This window comes from Sapajus apella, unplaced genomic scaffold, assembly GCF_009761245.1.
Source record: "Sapajus apella isolate SASKATOON/1434 unplaced genomic scaffold, GSC_monkey_1.0 scaffold62, whole genome shotgun sequence".
Lineage (NCBI taxonomy): Eukaryota > Metazoa > Chordata > Mammalia > Primates > Cebidae > Sapajus > Sapajus apella.
This window is the reverse complement of record NW_022437002.1, coordinates 18,605,841-18,630,016: the sequence shown is the minus strand read 5'-3', so window position 1 is coordinate 18,630,016 and position 24,176 is coordinate 18,605,841. Positions and strand designations below refer to the sequence as shown.

Below are 24,176 nucleotides of genomic sequence, written 5' to 3'. Positions count from 1 at the left end.
AAAAAAAAAAAAAAAAAAAAAAAGAACCACTATGACTCAGTACCCTAAAAACCTCAAGGCATCCTTTGCATCCTACTTCTGTCTCTTATGTCCTGTGGGTGAATTCTGGAGACTTCTCAGAAGCCTCCAATGACTTCCATTGTGTGGGGTATAAAATAGAACAGCGTTTTATCTCCTTTGTATCGCCAATGCTTACACAGAGCTTGGCACATAATAGGTGGTCAGTAAATGAATATTCATCCAAATCATATCCTTTCTCTGAGAATCCTCTAGATTCTCTGAACAGATTAAACCCTTTCTTCCCCCCACTTTTTTTTTTTTACTGTACTTTGTCCCTCTGTGATAGTATTTTTACCAATGCCTGGTTTATTCTGGGGTCACCTGTGTATGTGTCTGTCTTCCCCACTGGACTGTGACCCTTAGTGGAGAAGGATCGTGCATATATATTAATATTTTAGAAATGAAGTCTTGCTGTGTTGGCCAGATTGGTTCTGAACTCCTGGCCTCAAGCAATCCTCCTGCCTTGGCCTCCCAAAGTGCTAGGATTACAGGTGTAAGCCCCTGCACCTGGCCTTTATTTTATTCCTTACTCTGTTTTGTTGTCTGGCACATAGTAGATGTTCAGGAAGTATGTGCTGAATTGAGACCCTTTTGCTGACCTCACATCTAAAATGAGGAACAGGATGCCACGTATGTGGTCTCGTTGTTGAGAAACTGGGTCCTGAGGTGGCTGGGAAAGCTACATGTCTGCCTCGTCACTTAGTACTAGAGTCATTGATGCCTGTGTCGTCTGATTAGGGAAGCTGAGCCACAGAAGTTCTTCCTATCTGAGCTTGCAATGGGGTGACTCATCTTGTTATTCCTCTCGTCCATTTCACCTCTAGATATGTACAAGCTGACCTCTGAATTGCTTGGAGAGGGAGCCTATGCCAAAGTTCAAGGTGCCGTGAGCCTGCAGAATGGCAAAGAGTATGCTGTCAAAGTGAGTGTCTCAACTGAATGCCAGGCTTTACTCTGCAAATAGTCATGCCTAGCTCACCCTGAACCAGATAAATGTTATATTCCATAAGAATGGGGTCTCTGAAGCTGTATTCACTGGATGCAAATCTTGGTTTCACTACTTGCTTACTGTGTTACCTTGGGCAGCTTACCTAACCTCTCTGTCCTTCACTTTTCTCATCTGTAAAATGGGTATAATACTAGAACCTATGTAGAATTGTTGTGAGGATTAAGTAAGTTAATATAGGTAAAGTGCTCAGCACAAGGCCTGGCTCATAGTAAGTTGCTCATTATTCTGACAAATGAAGTCAGCTTCAGAGAGTGGACAACCAGATTTGGAATTAGAAGGCCTACCTGAATTTCTATCTTGACAAACTATACTTGTTTGACTTTGGGCATGTCATCAAATGTCCATAAGCCTCAGTTCCTACATCTCTAGATGCTGATAACTGCCCTTCTATCTCCTGGGGCAGTTATGAAGATGAAAATTAAAATGTCCTGGGAGAGGTGGAAACGCTTTACATGCCACAAAATGCTATGCAAGTGATAGACGTTAGCATGATAGTGAGGATTAAAAACTAAAGTGACTGATTTGGTAACATCTGAATGTTATCCAAGAAAAAAATAAAAGAATAAAAACTAAAATGACTAAGCACTCAGTTTTTGGGCAGGAGAAGTGGCTCCTGGCCTCATTGCTGTCTTTAATTAGCTGCAAAGCCTTGGAGTGGCTGATGTCACCCCTCTGTGCCTCCACTTGCCCTCTCCATATCCAGAAGAGCTGGATCTTGAGCAGTGGTTCTCAAAATGTGGGCCCTGGACCAGCGGCCTCAGCATCGCTTGAGAACTTGTTAGAAGTTATCTTGCCCTACCTGAGAAGTCGCAACTCAGAAACGAGGGGCGGGCCCAGCAGTATGAATGTTAACAAACTCTCCAGGTGACTCTGCTGCTCACTAATCCGTGAGGACTACGGATATAGGAAGGGCAGTTGTGAACACTACTGTGTATTAGAAGCCCCTGGAGCTTCACAAAGCACACACAGATCCAGGTTTCCAGATGCAGGACAGGGCCTGGGTCTCTGTGGCTTGACCAGGTTCCTCACATGAGTCTCATACCCACTTGAGGACTACTGACCTACAGAAAGGGTCTTTTTAAATCCATGCTGATTTCAAATCACCCACCTGAGCCACCATGTCAAGTGCCATCTCACACGGGCAAGCCTAGTCCAATGGGCTCCTGAAGGCAATGTTTTTTCTTCTTTGAACCAACATTCCACAGTCCCAGCTGCGGGTTAGATAGGCGAGCAAGTCGGCTGAGCCACTTTCCTTTGAGCTGGAGTGTTGCTTCACATAGTAATAAAAGAGCTATCTCAACTTCCTTTGAAAAACAGATCAATATAAATTACAAGTGATTTTTAAAACATATGCCTAAGTGTAAATACAAAAATTAGGCCAGCCATGGTGGCTCACACCTTAATCCCAGGACTTTGGGAGGCTGAGGCAGCCGATCACCTGAGGTCAGGAGTTCAAGACCAGCCTGGCCAACATGGTAAAACCCATCTCTACTAAAAATACAAAAAAATTAGCTGGGTGTGGTGCATACCTATAATCCCAGCTACTCAGGAGGCTGAGGCAGGAGAATCCCTTGAACCCGGGAGGTAGAAGTTGCAGTGAGCCGAGATCACACCACTGCACTCCAGCCTCGGCAACAGAATAAGACTGTGTCTCAAAAAAAAAAAAAAAAAAAAAAGGCCAGGCACAGTGTCTCATGCTCTGGGAGGCTGAAGAGGGTGGATCCCCTGAGGTCAGGAGTTCAAGACCAGCCTGGCCAACATGGCAAAACCCCATCTCTACTAAAAATACAAAAATTAGCTGGGCATGGTGGTGCATACCTGTAATCCCAGCTACTTGGGAGACTGAGGCAGGAGAATCACTTGAACCTGGGAGGTGGAAGTTGCAGTGAGCTGGGATTGTATCATTGCACTCCAGCATGGGCAACAAGAGAGAAATTCCGTCTCAAAAAAAAAAACATCCGCGTGTGGTGGTGTGTGCTTCTAATTCCAGCTACCCAGGAGGCTGAGGCGGGAGGATCACTTCAGCTCAAGAGGCAAAGATTTCAGTGAGCCAGGATCACGCCACTGTATTCCACTCTCGACTAGAGAGGGAGACTGTCTCAAAAAAAAAAAAAAAATTGATATATATGCCTAAATGTGGTAAAAACTACAACCATAAACTGATTTTCAAAGGTTTAAATACATTTATGGATGAGAGAGATATTTCTTCAAGGTTGGATCACAGGAGGAAAACCTGGCCCTCCCTCCATAGGCCCCTGGCATCTTTGGGGCAAACGCTGGACTCTGGCTTGGCAGTTCCTTGGTTTCAACAGTTCTGCCCATGTTTCCTCTCTCCCCTGTTCTTTGAAGGCTCCCTAGAGATGGGCTACTTCTCCCAACATGGCTCCACAACACTTGGCTTATTACAGCTTTCCCTAGAGGCACCCAACTGATGCTAGAGTCTCAAGGTTGGAATGGAGTTTCAAGATAACCTAACCCTGAATTTCCTCTGTGACTCCCCAGAGAGTTGTCCATGTTCCACTCCCCTGTCTCTAGTAGCAAGAGCCCATACCTCCTCAGGGAAGACTGTGCTGTGGAAAGCTTGCCTGCTAGAAAGTTCTTCATGACTTTGATCTGAAATGCTTGGGGAATGAAGTTGAATCACTTCTGTTCCCCAGCACTATACCCTTCAACTCAGAAAATGAGTCCACTGTGGTTTACGAACAGACATAGACTTATTTAGAAAATTACAGTTGGTCAGCTAGGTGTGATGGCTCACGCCTGTAATCGTAGTACTTTGAGAGACCGAGGCAGGCTGATCACGTGAGGTCAGGAGTTTGAGGCCAGCCTGACCAACATGATGAAACCCCATCTCTACCAAAAATAAAAAAAATTAGCTGGCCTTGGTGGCAGACGCCTGTAATCCCAGCTACTCCGGAGGCTGAGGCAGGAGAATCACTTGAACACGGGAGGCAGAGGTTGCAGTGAGCTGAGATCACACCACTGCACTCCAGCCTGGGCGACAAGAGTGAAACTCTGTCTCAAAAAAAATAGAAAAAGAAAATTCCAGCTGGTCCCGGATGCCTGTGCTACATCCTATGGGAGACGTTTGAAGTCTCGATGAAGGAGGAGGATATCATTGTCTATGCTGCCCACCGTGCCCGTTGGAGCAGTAAGGCAGAGCCAGCCTCTGCAGATTTGCTCACAGGCTCAGTTTGCAGTGGTTTGAAGCTCCAGATGGGTCCAGAGTATTTTGCAGAGGCACGCTGTCCCTTTGGAAACCACTCTCCCATCTGTTGGCTTATCCATTCCTTCAGTCAGCATTTGCCAAGCATCTCAGGTAAAGGTGTGTAGGGGGAGCAGCCCACAATATCACAGGAGAGACAAAGCCTCCAAGTACGTGAAGAAGCTAGAGCATCTAAGCAGGTGTGGGATAGCAAGGGCTTCGGAGTCAGCTCTGGACTGTGGGCAAATGTTTCATACCTCCCTATCTTTCGATGTTGTCATAAAGGTCAACTGAGATTATGTAAATAAATTCTTTAACACACTGCCTGCCAGAGAGTAAGTTCTCAGAAGAGGAAGAGCCTACTTCTGCCAGGGGAATTGTGGAGGCAGCCTCTGAACTGGGCCTCAGAGCTTTAGCTCCTCCCCACGGTGTCCTCCACCAGCCTCTCTCCCTCCAGCACTAGAGGATCCTTCAGTAGACACAGTAAATGCTTACCTTTAAGATGGAAAGATGAGGAGCTGAGTAAGGTAGTTCTTTGTCTTGGGGCTGCCTCAGTCTCCCCTGGGCAGCTGGGGGCAGCAGCCTCATTCACTTCCTTGGTGTTGTGCTTGGCCAGAGTGGAATGGGCTCAGCTGGGCTGGGAGCCCTGGGGCCAGTCTGCTGCTTTGCCAACAGAGCCACAGAGCCTATGTCACCAAGGCCTATGCCAGACTTCTACTTGACACTGGATTTGGACTGAGTTTGGCCTTGCCTTCTCTCAGAGGGCTCCTGCCAAGGGGCTGTTTTGAAGTCAGGTGGGTGTACATGACAGATTATATTCTTCCCACAGATCATCGAAAAACAAGCAGGGCACAGTCGGAGTAGAGTGTTTCGAGAGGTGGAGACGCTGTATCAGTGTCAGGGAAACAAGTGAGTATCACGTGGCTCTTGCTGCTTCTCTGGGGGTATGCTTGGCCACAGAAGAGGAGGCTATTTTTTACCATCTCCTGACCCCAGCATTTAGCTCTCACTCCTGTCCCCACAAGGCAGGTACCTCCTTCCATCTTTCAGTGTTAGGGAGAAAAAGGAAAAGCAGCAATAACAGCAAAGGAGCTATCATCTCTTCTGAATACTGTAAATATCAGCAATTTGGGCAAGTGAGAAGAATGAGTGATCTGAATCAGTGGTTGTTGGGAGGAAATGGGGTTTGATTTCTATCAGTACATGTGGAAACTAGGTTGACTGAGTGTTGCCTGGTAGAAACCTTTAAGGACTTGCTTCAATACCAAGGTGAGGAGTACTGTTAAGAATATTTGCTGCTATTTCTGCTCCTAGAATATTTGCATATGCACAGATACCACTAAGGACCTGGAACCTTGTCTAGCACTCCTTCTAGATAGCTGGGTCCAGGTCATCTCTAGCCCAGTTCATTCTGCCCACCACCAGCTCCAAATGAGTGGCTCTCCCACTGTGGCTCTAAATCAGGGTCACCTCTAAGACGCCACTTCCCCCTCTTTCCCTCCATGGCAGGGTCAGCGGGGAGCCAGGGGCCTGGTATTGATGGCTTTGTCATTAAGCTTGGAGGATGGGGGCTGCTGTTGATTTAACTCCAGGCACTGCCTCCACAATCTTCTTTCAAATTAGGCCATTTTGCCCATCTTATTTGGACACCTTCACAGTAGTAAAAGCCTGGTATCTCCCAAAGTAGTCAGCATTTTTTTATGAGGGACGGATTTTTATTTTCAGCCCTGCAGCTTCTTAGTTCAGCGTTAGAGACTCTATTTGGTTTATTTTGTTCTTTAAAAGAAAAAAGGCCGCCAACACCTCCAATATCCAGGCTGGTTGCTTCCCTACTGAGTTACAAGACGACCTTGTTGGCAGAGCACCGAAATACTCGGGCAGACAGAGAGTGCTCACCGGGGAAGGCCACAAGTGCTATGGTGGCCGGGAACGCGGCCGTTTCATTAAGCAGCGCTTAGCAGTTAGGGTCTAGCGGTGCCCACGTTAGGCCCCAAGTCTATTTGACAGATGTTTCCATTTTCTCCAGGCAATGTAAATACTGCCCCGTGATTTATGGGCAAGAGGGAGGGCAAGTAATTATTTGCTGCTTGCCTCCAGGACACACACCTACTATTCAGTGTTATTAGCCGCAATTGCTTCCAGTCGGCTGCAGATTTTATTCAGTTTAATGTGACCGGGACTTTTTTATAACTCTACCTAGTGGGTTTTAGGGCTGGGGTTTGACAGCACAGACTTGGTGAAAACACCAGAGACTAAACATTATGGAAAGATAAGGTGACCTGAATCTTGCTAACACCATTGGCTGCTTCCACATGCGGGTCTTTAATAAGCATTCTGATTTCAAGTTGATTTCTGCTCCACTACCAGGTGTTGTATATTATTTTCATTGTATAGTTGTAAGTAGACTTTAACATATAATACCATTTCCCCCTTTTCCCTCTCCCCCTATTTTCCCTATTTAAGGAACATTTTGGAGCTGATTGAGTTCTTTGAAGATGACACAAGGTTTTACTTGGTCTTTGAGAAATTGCAAGGAGGTACTTACCATTGAGTATGTGTGTGGACTTCTGATTAAGACCCAGGGTGGTGATCATCCATCATGAATCCCAGAGACTTCCAAAACAAGTCAAGCTAATAAAAAGGATGAAGGACTTAAAAACTGCCCTTGATTTGGGAAAAGGAAGGCCGGAGGGAAGGATGATAATTAGCATTTTGCAGAGCTTAGAATGTCACCTGTGTGGGTATTTTATAAATGCCTTTTCATTATAATAGGAGTCATATATAGATACATTTAGTCATCGATTTATCAATCCCGTTTTGACATGTTCACTATTTAACTACATTAATTATGGGGTGGAGGCTCTCAAATACATTGTGATGTCTAGAAAGGCTAAAACAGAGCAGAGGAGGGCCCTATTGTTTGGGACACAGACCTAGGATAGTGGAGAAGCCTGAAAATGTGCCATCCTTCAGATGGAAAGATGCCATCACCCACACACACAATCACTGGGGTGTATACTTAAGTTGTTTTTCTGACATAATGAGAGGGTTAGAGAATCCCTTCCCTTCCCATCACTCCCCCAATCTTAGGACACATTTGCAAGGTAAAGGTTGCAGGGACGTCTGGAACTGCATGGAAGGCCATACGGAGGAGCCTGGTGGTTGAGGGAGGGTGCTTTAGAAACCAGTGCAACGAAAGCTTAAGTTTAGCTCCATTACTTACTAGCCATGTGACCTTGAACAAGTCACTTCACCTTTTCCAAACAGTATTCTCTTCTATAAAATAGAGGTATTGATAGCACCTACCTCACTGGGATGCTATGAAGATTAAATGAGATAATTCGTGTGAAATGCTTAGCACAGGGTCTAGTAGACACTAAGGGCTCAATAAATGTTGGCCACGAATATTATTAAAACAATTTGGTATGCCGGAGGCTGTCTTAGAAGTATGTAGAGTAGACCAGGCACAGTGGTTCACGCCTGTAATCCCCGCACTTTGGGAGGCTAAGGCGGCAGATCACTTGAGGTCAAGAGTTTGAGACCAGCCTGGCCAACATGGTGAAACCCTGTTTCTACTAAAAATGCAAAAATTAGCTGGGTGTGGTGGCGCACACCTGTAATCCCAGCCAGTGGGGAGGGTAAGGCAGGAGAATCGCTTAAACCTGGGAGGCAGAGGTTGCAGTGAGCCGAGATCGCACCACTGCACTCCAGCCTAGGTGACAGAGTGAGATTCTAAGAAAAAAAAAAAAAAAAAAAAAGTATATAGAGTATTACTCTTTGCTTTTCCTTTTAACAAATTTGGAAATGAGGCTCACTACAGCAGAGCAAGCTAGAACCTAGTCAGGAGCCGGTTTTCTGGAAATGTTCCCTAGCACATTGGGATCCTTTTGATTAACCTGGCAAGTGAACAATCTTTGGCAATTCTTCCCCTTCTTTAATGCCCTCCTGTGCCCCCAAAAAAAGAGTAGATATGTACCATTTTTAGGACACAGAAATAATATCTTCAGCCCAGAAATACTGGCTTCCAGTAGTAAACGTAGACCACTTGAAGCCAAGCCACATGTTCCTGCCTGTGTCTGCCCCTGCACCACCCAACAACACTCGACTGACTGTCAGTTATGTGTTTGAAATGCTACATGCAGATGGGGTCCTCTGTAGCCATATCAGTAAACTTAGTGTAGCTTATTGAGGCCAGACCAAGTGTGGCTGGCTAAAGAGAGTCCATCCCTGCAGCAGTCAGACCCCAAGTCCTGCTGGGGGATGTCTGCACAGATTCTGAGGCCCGACTGCCCTGGGCCTTAGTCCGGCCTCACCCCTTTCTGGTGTATAATGTTGGGCAAGTTGCTCAACCATTTTTCTTTTTGGCTTCGGGTTCCCCCTCCGTAAAATGAGGAGTAAAAACTACCCATTTTGTCCAATCATGGTGAGAATAAGTTTATTTCAAGAGTATTCCATAGCACATGGCACTAGTAACTACTCAATAAATGTCAGTCATTGCCAACAAAACAATAATGGAACACTCAGGAGGAAAAGTCATTTTTCCCCTTTTTCCTAGGCCTTTACATGTCTGGCAAGGATGTAGCATTTCCATTTGAAAGCTTATGCTCTTGTTTGGATCAGAGCTCAGCAGCAGAGGAGAAAATGTTCCTACAGAAAGGCCCCCTCAGCTCAAATGCCTTCACTTTTATTCCTTTTGATCGCAGAAGCCAATCAGCCCCAGCAGCATTAATATTTTTGGGCCCTATTTAAGTTGTTCCCTCTGCCTTCTGAGCTCCTCATAGACAGGTACAGAAGAGAGCAGTCAGTTTTGTTTAACAGACATACAAGCTCGTACTCCTCTGTGCCAGGCCCTACACTTCGTGCTGGACAGGTAGTGATGAATAAGCGATGAAGCCCTATGTCCCCACCCCAAGTTTTGCAAACTGGGAAAAACTTAGCCTCTAAGTTACTTACGAGAGCCCAAAATGGCATTCTTCTGTATCCCCTCTGCTCCCAAGGTTCCATCTTAGCCCACATCCAGAAGCAGAAGCACTTCAACGAGCGAGAAGCCAGCCGAGTGGTGCGGGACGTTGCTGCTGCCCTTGACTTCCTGCATACCAAAGGTGAACCCAGACTTTGCCTTGGTGGGTGGGTTGGGCTGGCTAGCCTCTGGGTACCAAGGGAGGGGGCAGGCCAGGCAGAGGGCTGGTGCAGGAGATGGTGTGGCTGGCAAGCAACTTGAGGTTTGAACATGCTCACCCATGGGGGTTGGGGAGAAACAGTCCAGGATGGCTCCTAGGCTTTGCTGCAGATGGTGGGTGGGTGGTGGAGCTGTTGAGCAGCATAGGGATACAGGAGAAAGAGCAGGGAGGAGAAAGAATCAATTTCACATTGAACAGGGTATGTGTGACTGTGTGTGTATGATGTTTCTCAGATTCTTACTGTGTGAGGAATATAAAGCTTATATACAATACAACCTTCACAATTCGCACCAAGTGTGAATATCTTGGTGTTATTCCTCCTAGTCTTTTTTTTTTTTTTTAAGACATAGTTTTGCTCTTGTCACCCAGTCTAGAGTGCAATGGCACAATCTCAGCTCACTGCAACCTCTGCCTCCTGGGTTCAAGCAATTCTCCCAGCTTAGCCTCCCGAGTAGCTGAGCTTACAGATGCTCGCTACCATGCCCAGCTAATTTTTGTATTTTTAGTAGAGGAGGGGTTTCACCACGTAGCCAGTTCAGCCAGGCTGAACTCCTGACCTCAGGTGATCCACCCACCTTGGCCTCCCAAAATGCTGGGATTACAGGCGAGAGCCACTGCACCCAGCACCTATGGCTGATTATTTAGGAACTTTTGTAGTGAATTAAATCTTTGCACAAATTGTTTTTATATTTCCGTAAATCCTTTGACTATTACATTTTTTTTTATTTGCCTAATAAGTACCCTGGAACAAATGAATTCTGGTTTCACCTTTCTTCCAACTCTGTGTTCTCTCAGTAATAATGCCTGCCCTTTGGTGAGAATTTGAGATAATAACATCGGCAACCATAGTTAACACTGTATAGCACTTGGTATGTGCTAGGCACTATTCTGAGCCTTTTAAAGATGAAAGATGAAAAAATACTTGTGTATGTATTGTATATGCGCAGCACAGATGCAGCATAGTTCCTGGTATGTCGTAGTTCTTCAGTAAATATGATTTCCTCCATCCTCACCCCCCACCAGGAAGAAAGCATTTTTATTCCTAATATTAATTCCCTTAAAGTAAAGCATTCTGGCTAGGTGGAGTGGGAGTGAAATGAATAACTTGTGACTTAGGTCTGCCTCCTCTGCTATTGTGGATGCTGGCCAGACACAATGGTTGTGGGTGCCCAGGACCAGCGGTGGGCATGCCACTCACACATCCCACCTAGTGCCCACATTCCAGTGCAGAACACTGTGGCACGTGCTTCCGGGGGGTTCAAGTTTATTGACCCCACCTCCCTCCTCCAGTGGCTGAAAGAGGTCTGCATACCAACAGTGCCTATGTTGGGGCCCTGACTTGCACCTAGGCTGAAAACTCCTAGAAGGGGGTGTCTGTACCTTCTGCAGCATGATGAATAGCAGCAGCTCTGCTTCTGAAAGCTGGGATGCATAGAGGTAACACCTGCCTGACAAAGATTTACAACTGCTCCCCAAGCTGCCTCTGTAGATTACAAAACTGGGTCACGCTTTTTACAAGATCCATACCTTGGAGGGGGTGGCAAAGGCAGGTTTTATTTTTTATTTATTTATTTATTTACAAGAATGCACTGAAGGGAACGGAGGCCGGTGGTGTCTTAGGAGTTCTGAAGCGCTGGTTAACATCTAGCTGCCCAGCTGCCCATGTGACTAGAAGTTGGAGGGGATGAAAAACGATTTCCAGCTGAACTTGGCTGTTTGCTAAATAACTTCACACGGGGAAGATGAATTGGGCAAGAATGGGTCAGCCCTGAAACAAGTTCCGTACTTTTAAATACTGGACACACTGCAGCTCAACCTCTGGGAAATGAACCGGAGCAGCTCGATGGCTGCTGTGCTCACACGGCAGCCCCATTATTACAGCCTGGCTCTCTGAGTTCTCAGGCTGAGGGACGACAGGTGCCTATTTGGAGAGTAAGGCTCCATGTGCGGCTCGTGATCCTTCTGTGGGAGCACTTGCTGTAATGGAAAATATCTTTCACTTTTAGTGCGGTGAGCTGCAGTGCCACTCAATTTGTACAGCCTGGACTGAGTTGCTCTGGGTTCTCATTCAATTAGGTGACTGATGAGGTTACTGAGCTTGCTGGAGCTCAGGTTTTTCTTCTTTAGCCAAGTGCCTCCCGTGGCCTGGGCTGGGCCTTTGCCTTCTAGTCAGGACCTGGAGGACTGCCGAAAAAGTTGATCATCGAGGGAGTTTTAGTGAGGCAGATTTTGCTTTTCCCATCACCCGGAGAATCCGCTGCCACTTTTCAGTACTTCCAAGCTGTATCTCTGACTCTTGCTCAGCCTTCCAGCCCTGTCCTGTGCTGCACGTGCTGTGGAAGGAAAGAGGAAAGGGAGGTTTCTGTGTCCTCTACCAAAACACCATGGCCCTGAGTTGGCTCTTTGTCCCTTTCTTTGCTTAGAAGAGAGCTCTCCCCCAGGTGCCTTCTTGGACAGGTCAGCAGGTTAACCCCTCATGGGCTAAGCTGCTATTTCCAGTCTCCTTCAGGAGGCCTGGCCAAAGTGCAGGGGTCTTCTCTTAAAAACAGCAACCTTCGGTGGGCCGGGCATGGTGGTTCACACCTGTAATCCCCATGCTTAGGAAGGCCAAAGTGGGGGGATTTCTTGAGGCCAGGATTTCAAGAATAGCCTGAGCTATAGTGAAACCCCATCTCTATTTTTAAAAATAAATAAATAAATAACAAAAATAACAGCATCCTGGGGCCAAAGCAGTCTTTGCTCTGCTGCTGGCAGGGCTGCCTTGGACTTGCAAAGCAGGTGAGAAGGGAATCGGTCACTTTGGGACATTAGGTAACTAACACTTGCTCCTCTGAACATTCAGAGAGTCGCACTGAAGGAATTTTTTTTTTAATCAGCCACATAAGAAGAAATGAGGTAGAGCAGTCAAGCCCCCTGAGATCTCTTAAACAAGGCACTAATTATTTCTGCATTCTTGTTCCAAGCATTGCCGTTTGCAGAGCTCTCTGCTCTGCTCTGCATTAGGCCTTCTTGGCGTTCACTGTAATGCTGAGGGGTAGGCTGGCTGGGATTCATTTAGCCCTTCTTATCCCTGCCAGACTCCTAAAGCCTCCGCTTCAAAGGAACTTGCAGAATCAAGTGTGCTTTTGGTTTGTGTCTCTGGTTACTTCTGCCTCCTGCAGCTCGTTGATTTTTTAATGTACCATAATTGGGAATTAATCTGCGAACAACAGCATTTGGAAAAAATTAATTGTGTGTGGAATGTTTGATAATTATGTGCATATGTTAACCATTTTTTTGCTCTTTGTCATGTCAGGCATTGCTCATCGTGATCTGAAGCCAGAAAATATATTGTGTGAATCTGCAGAAAAGGTACTTCAGACCCGATTTGGAATGTTATAGTTTATACTTACCAAGGAAGCCACCCTTGCTTTCAGAATGGATTGTTAGCAGTTCCCTTGGCCTCAGGCACCAACTTGAACTGGTCATCTGGGACATGTGAGAATGTCACATTTACTGTGTGATGTTTCTGCCCATCCTTGTCCCTTCACTGCTTTTTTTTTTTTTTTTAGAATAGAGTCTTGCTCTGTCACCCAGGCTGGAGTGCAGTGGCGTGATCTCGGCTCACTGTAACCTCCACCTCCTGGGTTCAAGCGATTCTCCTGCCTCAGCCTCCTAAGTGGCCGGAATTTCAGGCACGCACCACTACGCCTGGCTAATTTTTTATATATATCTTTAGTAGAGATGGAGTTTCACCATGTTGGTCAGGCTGGTCTTGAACTCCTGACCTTGGTCCATCCGCCTTGGCCTCCCAGAGTGCTGGGATTATGGGTGTGAGCCATCGCACCCAGCCTTTCTTTGCTCTTAATCATGGTATAAGCCTGAGAGTTTGGAAAATATATGAGACCTGCACAAAACATTAATATTTTCTAGTCCAATGCATTTACCTTTACAGCAGTTGATATAAGTTGTGAATAACCTTTTTTTTTTGAGACAGGGTCTCACTTTGCCACCCAGGTTGGAGTGCAGTGGCCTGATCACAGCTCACTGCAGCCTCGACCACCCAGGCTCAAGTGATCCTCCTGCCTAAGCCTCCCAAGTAGCTGAGACAGCAGGCATGTGCCACCATACCCAGCTAGTTTTTGTATTTTTAATAGAGTTGGGGGTTTGACCGTGTTGGCCAGGCTGGTCTCCTGAGTTCCAGCAATACATTTGCCTTGGCTTCCCAAAGTGCTGGAATTACAGGCGTGAGCCACCACGCCAGCCAAACAACTTAATCTTATGTGAAGCAGATCTCTTTACTAATAAATGGAAGTGTATGAATTTGACAAATTCTGTGTTTATTAGGATAGATTTAGGCCCTGGTGGTGTTGGGGCCCATGTTCACAGCTCTGTGTATATGCACATGTGTGTATGCAAGAACAGATATATTGTGGTCTGGATGAAGCTGTGCCTTGTAAATAAAGGGTTGCCTTGAATGAATGAGTCATTCTGCTATTCACAACTCTTTTATGGGGAATAGTAATGGATTTGCTCAAATAAGATCTTGTCACCTCCTGTCACTGGTTCTGGCATAGGCCTTTATAATTTATTATGATTATTACTAATAATTACAGCAGACATTTCTTGAGTGCTTACATTGTGCCAGGCACTTATATTTATTTAGTATTTATAAAATATCATTTATAATAGAGGTAGCTACTATTATTACCTTCATTTTATGGACGAGCAAACTGAAACTCAAGTTAGGAAACATGTATAGCCAGTGAGCCATGATCACACCACTGCACTCCAGCCTGGGCAGCAGGCTGTCTCGAAACAAGAAAGTGAGAAAAGGAAAGGTAAAAGTGGGAAAGGGGAAGCAGAGGAATAACTGGGGCCAGGCAGTGGCTCACACCTGTAATCCCAGTACTTTGGGAGGCTGAGGCAGGAAGATCTCTTGAGGCCAGGAGTTTAAGAACAGGCTGGGCAACAAAGCAAGACCCCATCTCCACAAAAAATATAAAAATAAGCTGGTCACAGTGGTTGCATGCTGGTAGTCCCAGCTACTCGGGAGGCTGAGGTGGGACAATTGCTTGAGCCTGGAGTTTGAGGACATGCTGGGTAATATAGTGAGACCCTGTCTCTTAAAGAGAGGTTAAGTTTCAAAGGACATTTTCTATCAAGAAAGTGAAAATACAATCTACAGAATGTGAGAAAATATTTGCAGATCATATATCTGGTCAAGGTTTAATATCCAAAATATATGAAGAATTTCTAAAACTCTACAACAAAAAAAACAAACTAATTTAAAAATGGACACAGGACTTGAACAGACATTTCTCCTAAAAGGTACACAAATGTCCAACAGGTACATGAAAAGATGGTCAACATCCTTAGTCATCAGGGAAATGTAAATCAAAACCACAGTGAGATACCACCACATACTACTGGGAAGGCGGTAATTTAAAAGGTGGAAAATAATAAGTTGTTGAGGATATGGAGAAATTGTAACCCTCATACGTTACTGGTGAGATGGTATAATGGTGCAGCTTCTGTGGAAAAGTTTGGCAATTCCTCAAAGGCTAAACACAGAATTACCATATGACCCAGCAATTCCACTCCTAGGTATTACCCAAAACAATTGAAAACAGATACTTGTATACCAGTATTCGTTACAGCATTATTCACAATAGCCAAAAGGTAGAAACAACTCAAGTGGCCATCAGCAGCTGAACAGATAAACAAAATGTGGTACATACATTCAATGGAATACTAGTCAGCCATAAAACAGAATGAAGTTTTGACACACGCTGCAACATGAATGAACCTTGAAAACATTATGCTAAGTGAAATAAGCCAGATGTAAAAGGACAACTACTGTGCAAATCTACTTACATGAAATATCTGGAATGGGCAAATTAATAAAGACAGAAAGTCTTTATTAATTAATGAAATCAGATTGGAGGTTACCCAGGGCTAGGGGAAAAAAGAATGGGAGTTAGTGTTTAATGCATGTAGAGTTTCTGTTTGGAATGATGAAAGAGTTTTAGAAACAGATCATGGTGATGGTTGCACAATGGTGTGAATGTTTTAAATTAATGCCACTAAGCTGTCTACTTAAAAATGGCTAAAATCTCAAATTTTATGCTTTATATTTTACCACTAATGAGAAAGAGGCTAAATGAAAAAGAAAACAAAAATAGAGAAAAGGGGAGGGAGGAAGGAAGGAAGGAGAGAAAGAAGTTGAGGGACCTGCCCAGCTTCCTGACAAGGACATGGGTCTCACAGAACCAGCATTTTAATTCATTCACCATGCCGCTTACGCACCACGTAGGCCATTCTCCTGTGTGCACCCAAACTGCCCTCCTGGTTGGCTCCACAGATGAGGCACCTGCCTGTGGTCTCAGGCACAGCATCCAGTTCTGGTAGACTTGCTGTGTTGATGCCAGCGTTGGTGACCAACCATCCCAGTTTTCCCAGGACTGAGGGGTTTCCTGGAACACAGGACTTTCTGTGTTTCAACTGATCAAGACCCAAGCAAGCCACCCAAGACAAGTTGGTCACACTAAGCCACCTGAGGTGGTCAGGAGTTTCACTTCAAGCTCCTTTACACTCCACCAAATGGGCAGCAAGGAGCCTGTCTCTCAGGAGTACATAGTAACTTCCCTAGCTGCTATGCTGCAACCTGTACCATTATTTACCAGCAAGAGTTCCATACTCACTTTAGTCCGAGTTCACAATAATCCGACACCAAATAGTCCACCCATTTTTCCCTTAGTTGGGAAATAAGAGAGAACAGGGAATAAGACACTTGGGAAAAACCCTCAGGGGACTTCTTGTTAACATCTGGAGAGCAGACATGACCTGGTAGATAAAACCAACTGTGTTGACAGCCACACGGCCATGCACCCGTATAGCCATTGTCTGGCTCCTAGTTTCTTGTATCTGTGACCCTGGCTTCTGTTTTCCTTTTCAGGTGTCTCCAGTGAAAATCTGTGACTTTGACTTGGGCAGTGGGGTGAAACTGAACAACTCCTGCACCCCCATATCCACACCAGAGCTGACCACCCCAGTATGTATGCTTCCACTGGGCTCCTAAGTATTTGGAGTGTTTCCCTGACCCAAAGCTGAGAGGCCCAGAACAGAGAGCTAAGGATGGAAAACCAAGTGGATCTATAGCACTTCCTGCTGCCTGAGTGGTCATTTCGCTCGCTGCTCTGTATTGGTGGCTCCCAAGCCTCCCAATACCCCTTAGTTGCTAAGGAAACTGATATTTGGACTTTTAGTTTGGGGTGGTCCTCTCTTCTATTGAAGAGACAAATTATATCTATAAGCACAGGCTGAACCCTGACTCCTGACCCAGGTGAAAACGGACCCTACTCCCAGGCCAGCCCTTTTGCGCATGAGCATGTGGGTAGTTCTGTAAGCCCTATTCCCACTGCTGAAGTCACAGCGCAGCCCCCTTGTGATGAGGGATGGGGAGCTGTCCTCTCTGACTGGACAGGATAGTCTCTCTGTGGTGGGAACTGTCAGGTCTCAGGCTATGCACATGGGATCGCCTGGCCAAGTTACCCTGTTTGCTTCCCTGATTTCATATTTCATGACCAGACGGTGCTGCTGGGAGCTACTTCTTCCTCAGAAATCTCTTGTACACACCTAATAGATTATAATTATTATGATTCTTTTGAGATTTGTATGCTTCACAAGACAATTTTCCTAATAACCCTTTTGAGACACGCCCTTAAATATGCCCATGTTGTATCTTATTCCAAAAACATTATCAGGAATGTTTCTTTATTAGCTTTTAACACACTGGACTACCTTGTTTTCAAGTAATTAACTCTAATTGCCAGTAACAAAGAAAATACCCTTTCTTGAGAACACTTACCATCTTTCAGTCAAATTAGTTTTGCAGAGTGTGCAGGGATTGTTTCTTGGTGAGCCTGAAATAATGAAGAGGGGCGCAAAAAGAATGTGTTTTATTCCTATCAGCCGTTTTCTACACAAGGGTGGGAGAAAGGAATCCGGATTCTGGTCCTAGGTCTGCCATTGATGTGCTCAAACAAATCCCTGCCCCGTTCTTGGCCTTGCCTTTGCCATCTATAAATGGGAGGGGTGGGGAGGCTGGATTCATTCTAAGAGCTTTTCTAGCTTTGATGGTCTCTTAATTCTAAACTCTTACACTTCCTGCTATGAGCTAGCAGGAGAGCTTGACAAGATTCACTTTAAGAAATCTTGCTGTGTGGAACTGGTTCTCCCTCCCAGAGCCATATTCTTGATGCATTTAAGTACCTGTACATGAAAGATCTGTTTATAGGGAGCTGAGGCAGGGAGAGATTCCTGGAACTTCTTGGCTAAGGGTCTTGGCCTGCTGGAGGAGGAACTGAAAGGATAAGAAGGTGACCCGGAACTGGTCCTGTGGATGGGGGGGATGATGGGGCTCAGTCTGCAGGTGCCTTGGTGGCATCAGGCGGCTCACTGGCTGGCCCACCTAATTACTTCCTGCTCTGTATCCCATCCTTCCAGTCTCCTGCCCCAGTCCCATCACCATCTGCTCTCTGCCATCCCCTGTGCTGTGTCTAAGCTTCTCTGTTCTCTGCCATCTCCCCCTCCCCGACCCCTGTCCCCCACAGTGCGGCTCTGCAGAATACATGGCCCCTGAGGTGGTGGAGGTGTTCACAGACCAGGCCACATTCTACGACAAGCGCTGTGATCTATGGAGCCTGGGCGTGGTCCTCTACATCATGCTGAGCGGCTACCCGCCCTTCGTGGGTCACTGTGGGGCCGACTGTGGCTGGGACAGGGGTGAGGTCTGCAGGGTGTGCCAGGTGAGTAGGCGGCCCCAGGGAGCACTACGTAGACCCCACTGGGGGTTAGTGTGGTTGTGGGATGTCAAGCAGGACTGGGCTGGGAGAGCGTTCCTGATCTGAATAGGGGCTCATAGTGCCCTCTCCCTCTCCTGTCAGGATGGACACAAGGTGAAATAGAGATAATCAGACATTCCGCCCAGCTGGGAGTTCAGGGCAGGATTGTTGGCTGAATGACTCTTGAAGGGTGTGTCCTGCCCTGAGGAAGAGGGACAAGAATTACAAGTAGAAGGAACAGCACAGGCAAAGATGTGGGCAGAGCCTTCTAGGAAGGGCCAAGGAATTTGGGCTTTGTTTTATAGGCAATCTCCACTCATCACCCATCCAGCCCACCAACAACATAGCCATCCCAGCCTGCCAAGGGCATTCTGTATAGTTTGATCATCTAGGGGACAGTGTGGGGTAGGTCTGGGAAGAGTCCCCAGTCTGTGGCATCCCCAGGCCATGAGCTGCACCTATAGCTGAGGTCAATTGAGGCCAGTTGATTAAAACAATGACAGGCACATCCTGCGCATCTCTGGCAGTGTGGCCTCAGGAGGAATCTTTTGTACCTAGGACAAGCTGTTTGAAAGCATCCAGGAAGGCAAGTATGAGTTTCCTGACAAGGACTGGGCACACATCTCCAGTGAGGCCAAAGACCTCATCTCCAAGCTCCTGGTGCGAGATGCGAAGCAGAGACTCAGCGCCGCCCAAGTTCTGCAGCACCCATGGGTGCAGGGGGTGAGTGACTCCGGGGAGGGGTGCTTTCCACCACTCCAGGCCTGTGGCATGGCCCCAAGGAAGCTGTCATGCCAGCGAGTACTGATCACCAGCCTTGTGGCTGATATAGCTGAAGAGGACACCATCCATCCCTGTGTGTGTAGAGTGAATTGACTCTGCCTGTCACCCCAGACTGAGCCCTTATAGGCTACAGACTTGGCTCTAACCTTGGCCACAGACTAAGCCCCAACAGAGTCATCTGGGGATTTGGTGCATGCACCCAGCCCTTTAAGCATCCTGCTGCCGTCATTTGCAGTCTGTAGTATCATCCCCTTATGTAGAAGCAGCATTAGCTGAGAGCACCCAGAAGCCAGCAAGGCATTGCTGTGCTGATTGTTGTGTGGCCAAGTTGCAACACATAGGTTCTCCTTATGGCCTGGGAGTCTGCGTACAGCTGGCCTGAAAGGCAAATGGTGGTATTTTTCCCTAAGCTTAGAATTCATGTCTTCACTAGAAAACATTTTTTAAAATCCTCCTTGGCTACTTACAATATCTGACCTCTGCCCTCCAAGGGGTCTGCTAGACACTCCCATGACTTACCGGTCTCTTTGATGTGCCAGGCCCTGTCCGGTCTCAGTGACCCTACGAGTGGAAGCAGGCAAGCATTGCCAGCCTGTGTTACAGACGGGGACCCAGTTCAAGTGTCTAAGTGGCTCATTTCCAGACCCATAAGTGAGCACCTACCACACACCAGAGGGACAAGTGAGACCCAGTCCCTGTGTCTGCTCTAGTGGAGAGAAGTAGACAGGGGGCTAAGTTACAGCATGACAAAGACTTCTAAAAAGTGCTAGGGGCAGCCGGGCATGGGTCCACCTGTAATCCCAGGACTTTGGGAGGCCAAGGCAGGTGGATCACGAGGTCAAGGTTTGAGACCAACCTGACCAACACGGTGAAAGCCCGTCTCTTAAAAAAAAAAAAAAATGCTAGGGGCACAAAGGGAGCAGGACCCCCCACCCATCCCAACCTGGGCCTGAGACTGAGGTAGGAAGGTGGCAGGCAGGTAAGGGGAAATGCAAGTCACAGGGGACGTGACCTTTGACCTTTGAGCTGGGTCCTCGGGGATGATTAGAACTTTGCCAGGCAAAAGGAAAGAGGGGCTTTCCATGCAGAAGCAGCTGTGTTGGGGGCTGTGACTGCAGATTGTACCTTTCTTGATCTCTGCTTGGAAGGCCTGACCCTGCAGGCAAGCATAGCCAAGCCCCTGTGCTGGGCCAGCAGCCTTAGTAACCTACCCACTGCTGGCTTGGGTGGGGCAGCTCTTGGAAGGAGGGAGCACGCTTTACCTATTCATCTGTCCTTCCCATTCTAGCAAGCTCCAGAAAAGGGACTCCCCACGCCGCAAGTCCTCCAGAGGTAAATGCTGTGACCACCCCCACGCCCTGCTCTCCCTCAAGCTCTCAGCCACCATGGGGGTAGAGGTGGGGCCCAGGGAGTCCATCTCTAGGCTCAGGTAGCCTTCTCCAAAGGGGCTCCCTGCCCATTTCCCCTCCTGACTCTCTTTTCCTCTACTCTGGATCTGTCTCCCACCCTTCCCTTCCTTCACCTAGATTGCCTCCTCTGCCCTCCAGTACTTTAAGCCTCCCCCAGCACTGCTGGCAGGAAAAAAAAAGCCTGTTTTACCCATTGAACTATAACTTAACAGCCCAAAGACAGACCTTATCTGTGGGCTATTCACACAAGGCTTCCCTCTGCCCTTGCATTTGGTGAAAGGAGCAGGAGTGAAGGACACCAGAAGACAGTGGGAGTGACGTACAGTACTAGATGGGCGGTGATAATAGTGGTTACCAGGATTAAGTCCTTAGCACAGCCAGGCATGGTAGCAGGTGCCTGTAATGCCAGCTACTCAGGAGGCTGAGGCAGGAGAATCGCTTGAACCCAGGAGGCAGAGGTTGTCGTGAGTCGAGATGGTGCCACTGCACTCCAGCCTGGTGACAGAGTGAGACTCTCTCTCAAAAAAAGTAGTAAGTCCTTACCACATGTCAGTGTGATGCTAAGGGCTGGATATAATTATATCCATGCTCTTCACAGTGAGTTTAAGAGAGGTGTTCTAGATGAGAGAGGTGAGAATAGAGATCAAGTTAACTTGCTAAAGGCCACACAACTGCCCTGTTCCCAAAGGGCCAGGGCTAAGCAGCATGGGAAACCCTTTTGGCACCAGCCTCATGACCAGCTTTTAGTAGCTACACAAGGAAGTCATACACCTCCATAGTCTCAATTTGTGTGACCCATTTGCTATTGCCCAATTTGGGTTCCTACCTGACTCTCTAGAGTAGCCTCCAGATGCCTTTATGCACCAAACCTTAGACCCACCTTAGAAGATTTGTTCTGCAAACCCAAAGTGCCTGTCCATGCTGGTCCTGGGCTGGGTGCTGGGGACATGGCATAAGCGACACAGGCCTTGCTCTGGGAGCTCCCCACCCGGGCTGGGAGAGGAGAGGGACAGGTGCATTTAATGTGCCCGGTCTCTGCCTGTATGTAGAGTTGTGAGAGCTTAGAGGAGGGTGCTCTGAGGAGAAAGGGGAGCTTGCCCTTGCTGTCAATCCAGGGATGGTACTTGGGACTCAAATTGCAGTCCCTATTCAAGCAAGATTCCAAACCTATGTAACAGCTACTTTGGCGAGAGCAGCCCGGCCCGGCTCAGGAAGATCTGGTGGGTGTGTAGAGCCGCAGCAGCGAGTGGGAGTGTCCCCGAGCTGGCCTGGCTGACCCCAGAGCCCTGTCACCCTGTTTTCTGTGCCTTCCCTGACCCTGCAGGAACAGCAGCACAATGGACCTGACGCTCTTCGCAGCTGAGGCCATTGCCCTTAACCGCCAGCTATCTCAGCACGAAGAGAATGAGAACGAACTAGCAGAGGAGCCAGAGGCACTGGCCGATGGCCTCTGCTCCATGAAGCTTTCCCCTCCCTGCAAGTCACGCCTGGCCCGGAGGCGGGCCCTGGCCCTGGCAGGCCGTGGTGGAGACGGGAGCCCACCCACAGCACTCTGAAATGCTCCGGTCACGCCTTATAGGCCCTAGGCCTGGCCAGGCATTGTCCCCCTCAAAACCTGTGTGGCTGAAGTCTGCAGAGCAGGCAGCAGGGTCTGCTCTGTGGCTCCATTCAGGCTTTTTCCATCTATAAAGGCCCTGAAGTTCCCACCAACCCCCCATTTCCCCTGGGTCCTGGAGGAAAAAGCTTTTTCCAAAGGGGTTGTCTTTGAAAAGGAAAGCAATCACTTGTCACTTTGCATAATCGCCTGCAGCAGGAACCTCTCTGTGCTGGGCTCCGCCTTCTCACCCGCCTGCAGATCTGGGATCTGGCCTGCTCTCACCGCTGCAGCGACGGCTGGGGCTGCAGCCTGCAGGGAGAAGCGAGAAGCATCAGTTGACAGAGGCTGCCGACACGTGCCTCTTCCCTCTCTGCTCTGTCACCCTCCTCTGGCGGTCCTTCCACCTTCCTCTGTCCTCCGGATGTCCTCTTTGCCCGTCTTCTCCCTTGGCTGAGCAAAGCCATCCCCTCAATTCAGGGAAGGTCCAGGAGCCTTTCTCATTCAGGAAATCAGATCAGTCTTCCAGTCTGCAGCACGGAGAAGCACATAATCTTTCTTTGCCGTGACCAAAATGTGTCCCTCATTTATCATCCCCTTTGTTTGTGATTGCTGCTAAAGTCAGTATTATTTCTTTTTAAAAAAAAAAAGTTTGGTTTTTTTAACCAGGCTGTTCCAGCAAAGATGGGACTTTAAACTCCCACTCCAAGCCCATGGACTTCCCAGAGAGAGTAACGGCTTGCTCTTCTTTCTGGAATGTCCATGCATTTGGGTTTTAATCAGCCGTTCTCTGGTTTTAACTGATTTTAAAACTGTTCCTATGACAAACTTAGAGACAGCGTTGGTGTCTGCTGCTGTGTCCCCAGGTCCTTGTGTGGGTGGCACAGATCTGGGCAGTTAGGTGGAGCTCTGTGCCTGAGGTGAAGCCACACGGGGGGCAAGGGGGGGGTCAGCCTCACTGCCCTGGTTTGAGCGATGCGGTGCCTGCTGCCGGAGCGTGTGAAGGTACAGCCACTCAGATAAGCTGAGCTATTGAGTTACATAGAGAAAATAGATTTGCATGTGTCAGGCAGACGTTTATACACCACCACGGTGCTTTTATACATTGTGCTTGTTTTAATAAAACTTAAATTCTAGCTGTGGCTTATTTGGTGGTCCTTTTTTTACCTGCAGACCTGAGAAGGAGCCTGGCCTTCTAAACTGGGGGTAAGTCCAGCCAGGTGGGGAGAAGGTATCTCTTATCAAGACACCTAAATAAAAACCATATTTGACCCAAAAAACAAGGTGAAGGAGACATTGCTTTTTTTTGTCTAGGTGAGGAAATGAAATTCGTCAAACATTTATCAATTGCTTCTTCTGTGCCAGGACCCAGAAATGAGTAAGAAACAGCCTTTGCTTTTTAGGAGCTCCCCAAGTGGTAGAGGCGGTGTCAGCGACCATGACACAGGAGACTTCAGAATGTGCTTTAATAGATGTCCCCTGCACCCAGCGGCCCACAAGCAGGGAACAAATTTCCCCTCTGTCTAAAGCATTACTAAGCCTTTATCAAGGGTGTATCATGTGCCCAGGACTATGCTCATCCTGCCAGAGTTGACAACAAAGAAAAATGGTGCATCCCATCCACAGCCCTCATGTACATCATGCAAAGGATTTTGGTGTCCATTGTCCCAGGTGATCCTCAGAGCCAGCCAGGAGAGGACTGAGGTGGAAATGACCTTTATAAGTTCCCAAGGAGGTGGCAAGAGGGAGGTCTGAGTGTCTGGGCAGTGGACTGGGTGCTGATGACAGCTGCTTTCCCTGGGGAGGGCAGAGAGGGGAGATGAGATTAGGGGCTTTTCACTTAGGACAAGTAATGGGCCAGGCTCCCAGCAGTCCGACGCCATGATTGCCTCCCTGTTGATGATACATACTGTTTGTTGACAGTCTTCCCTTGACGGTAACCCTGACACCCTCACATCACGTTTTTTTTTTTTTTTTTTTGAGATGGAGTCTTGCTCTGTTGCCCAGGCTGGAATGCAGTGGCACGATCTTGGCTCACTGTCACCTCCGCCTCCCAGGTTCAAGAAATTCTTCTGCCCCAGCCTCCCGAGTAGCTGGGATTACAGGCAACT

The 24,176-nt window shown here is 47.5% G+C and overlaps 1 protein-coding gene across 18 annotated transcripts in view; it reads left to right on the top strand.

Annotated features, from left to right (window-relative positions):
* MKNK1 (MAPK interacting serine/threonine kinase 1) overlaps positions 1–23,208 on the top strand; it is a 42,344-nt gene extending 19,136 nt beyond the window's left edge. For 8 of the 18 annotated variants that reach the window (XM_032247463.1, XM_032247469.1, XM_032247467.1 and 5 more), the window contains 10 exons: positions 885–982; positions 5,104–5,183; positions 6,738–6,811; positions 9,272–9,376; positions 12,750–12,805; positions 16,392–16,487; positions 18,049–18,243; positions 18,838–19,002; positions 20,351–20,394; positions 21,796–23,207. In XM_032247463.1, coding sequence (XP_032103354.1) covers positions 885–982; positions 5,104–5,183; positions 6,738–6,811; positions 9,272–9,376; positions 12,750–12,805; positions 16,392–16,487; positions 18,049–18,243; positions 18,838–19,002; positions 20,351–20,394; positions 21,796–22,027 — 1,145 coding nt within the window. In that variant the 3' untranslated portion in view covers positions 22,028–23,207. Of the gene's footprint in view, positions 1–884; positions 983–5,103; positions 5,184–6,737; positions 6,812–9,271; positions 9,377–12,749; positions 12,806–16,391; positions 16,488–18,048; positions 18,244–18,837; positions 19,003–20,350; positions 20,395–21,795 lie in introns of all 18 variants that reach the window. The other 10 variants (XM_032247474.1, XM_032247472.1, XM_032247471.1 and 7 more) reach the window with 4 other exon arrangements.
* The last annotated feature ends 968 nt before the right edge of the window (positions 23,209–24,176 follow it).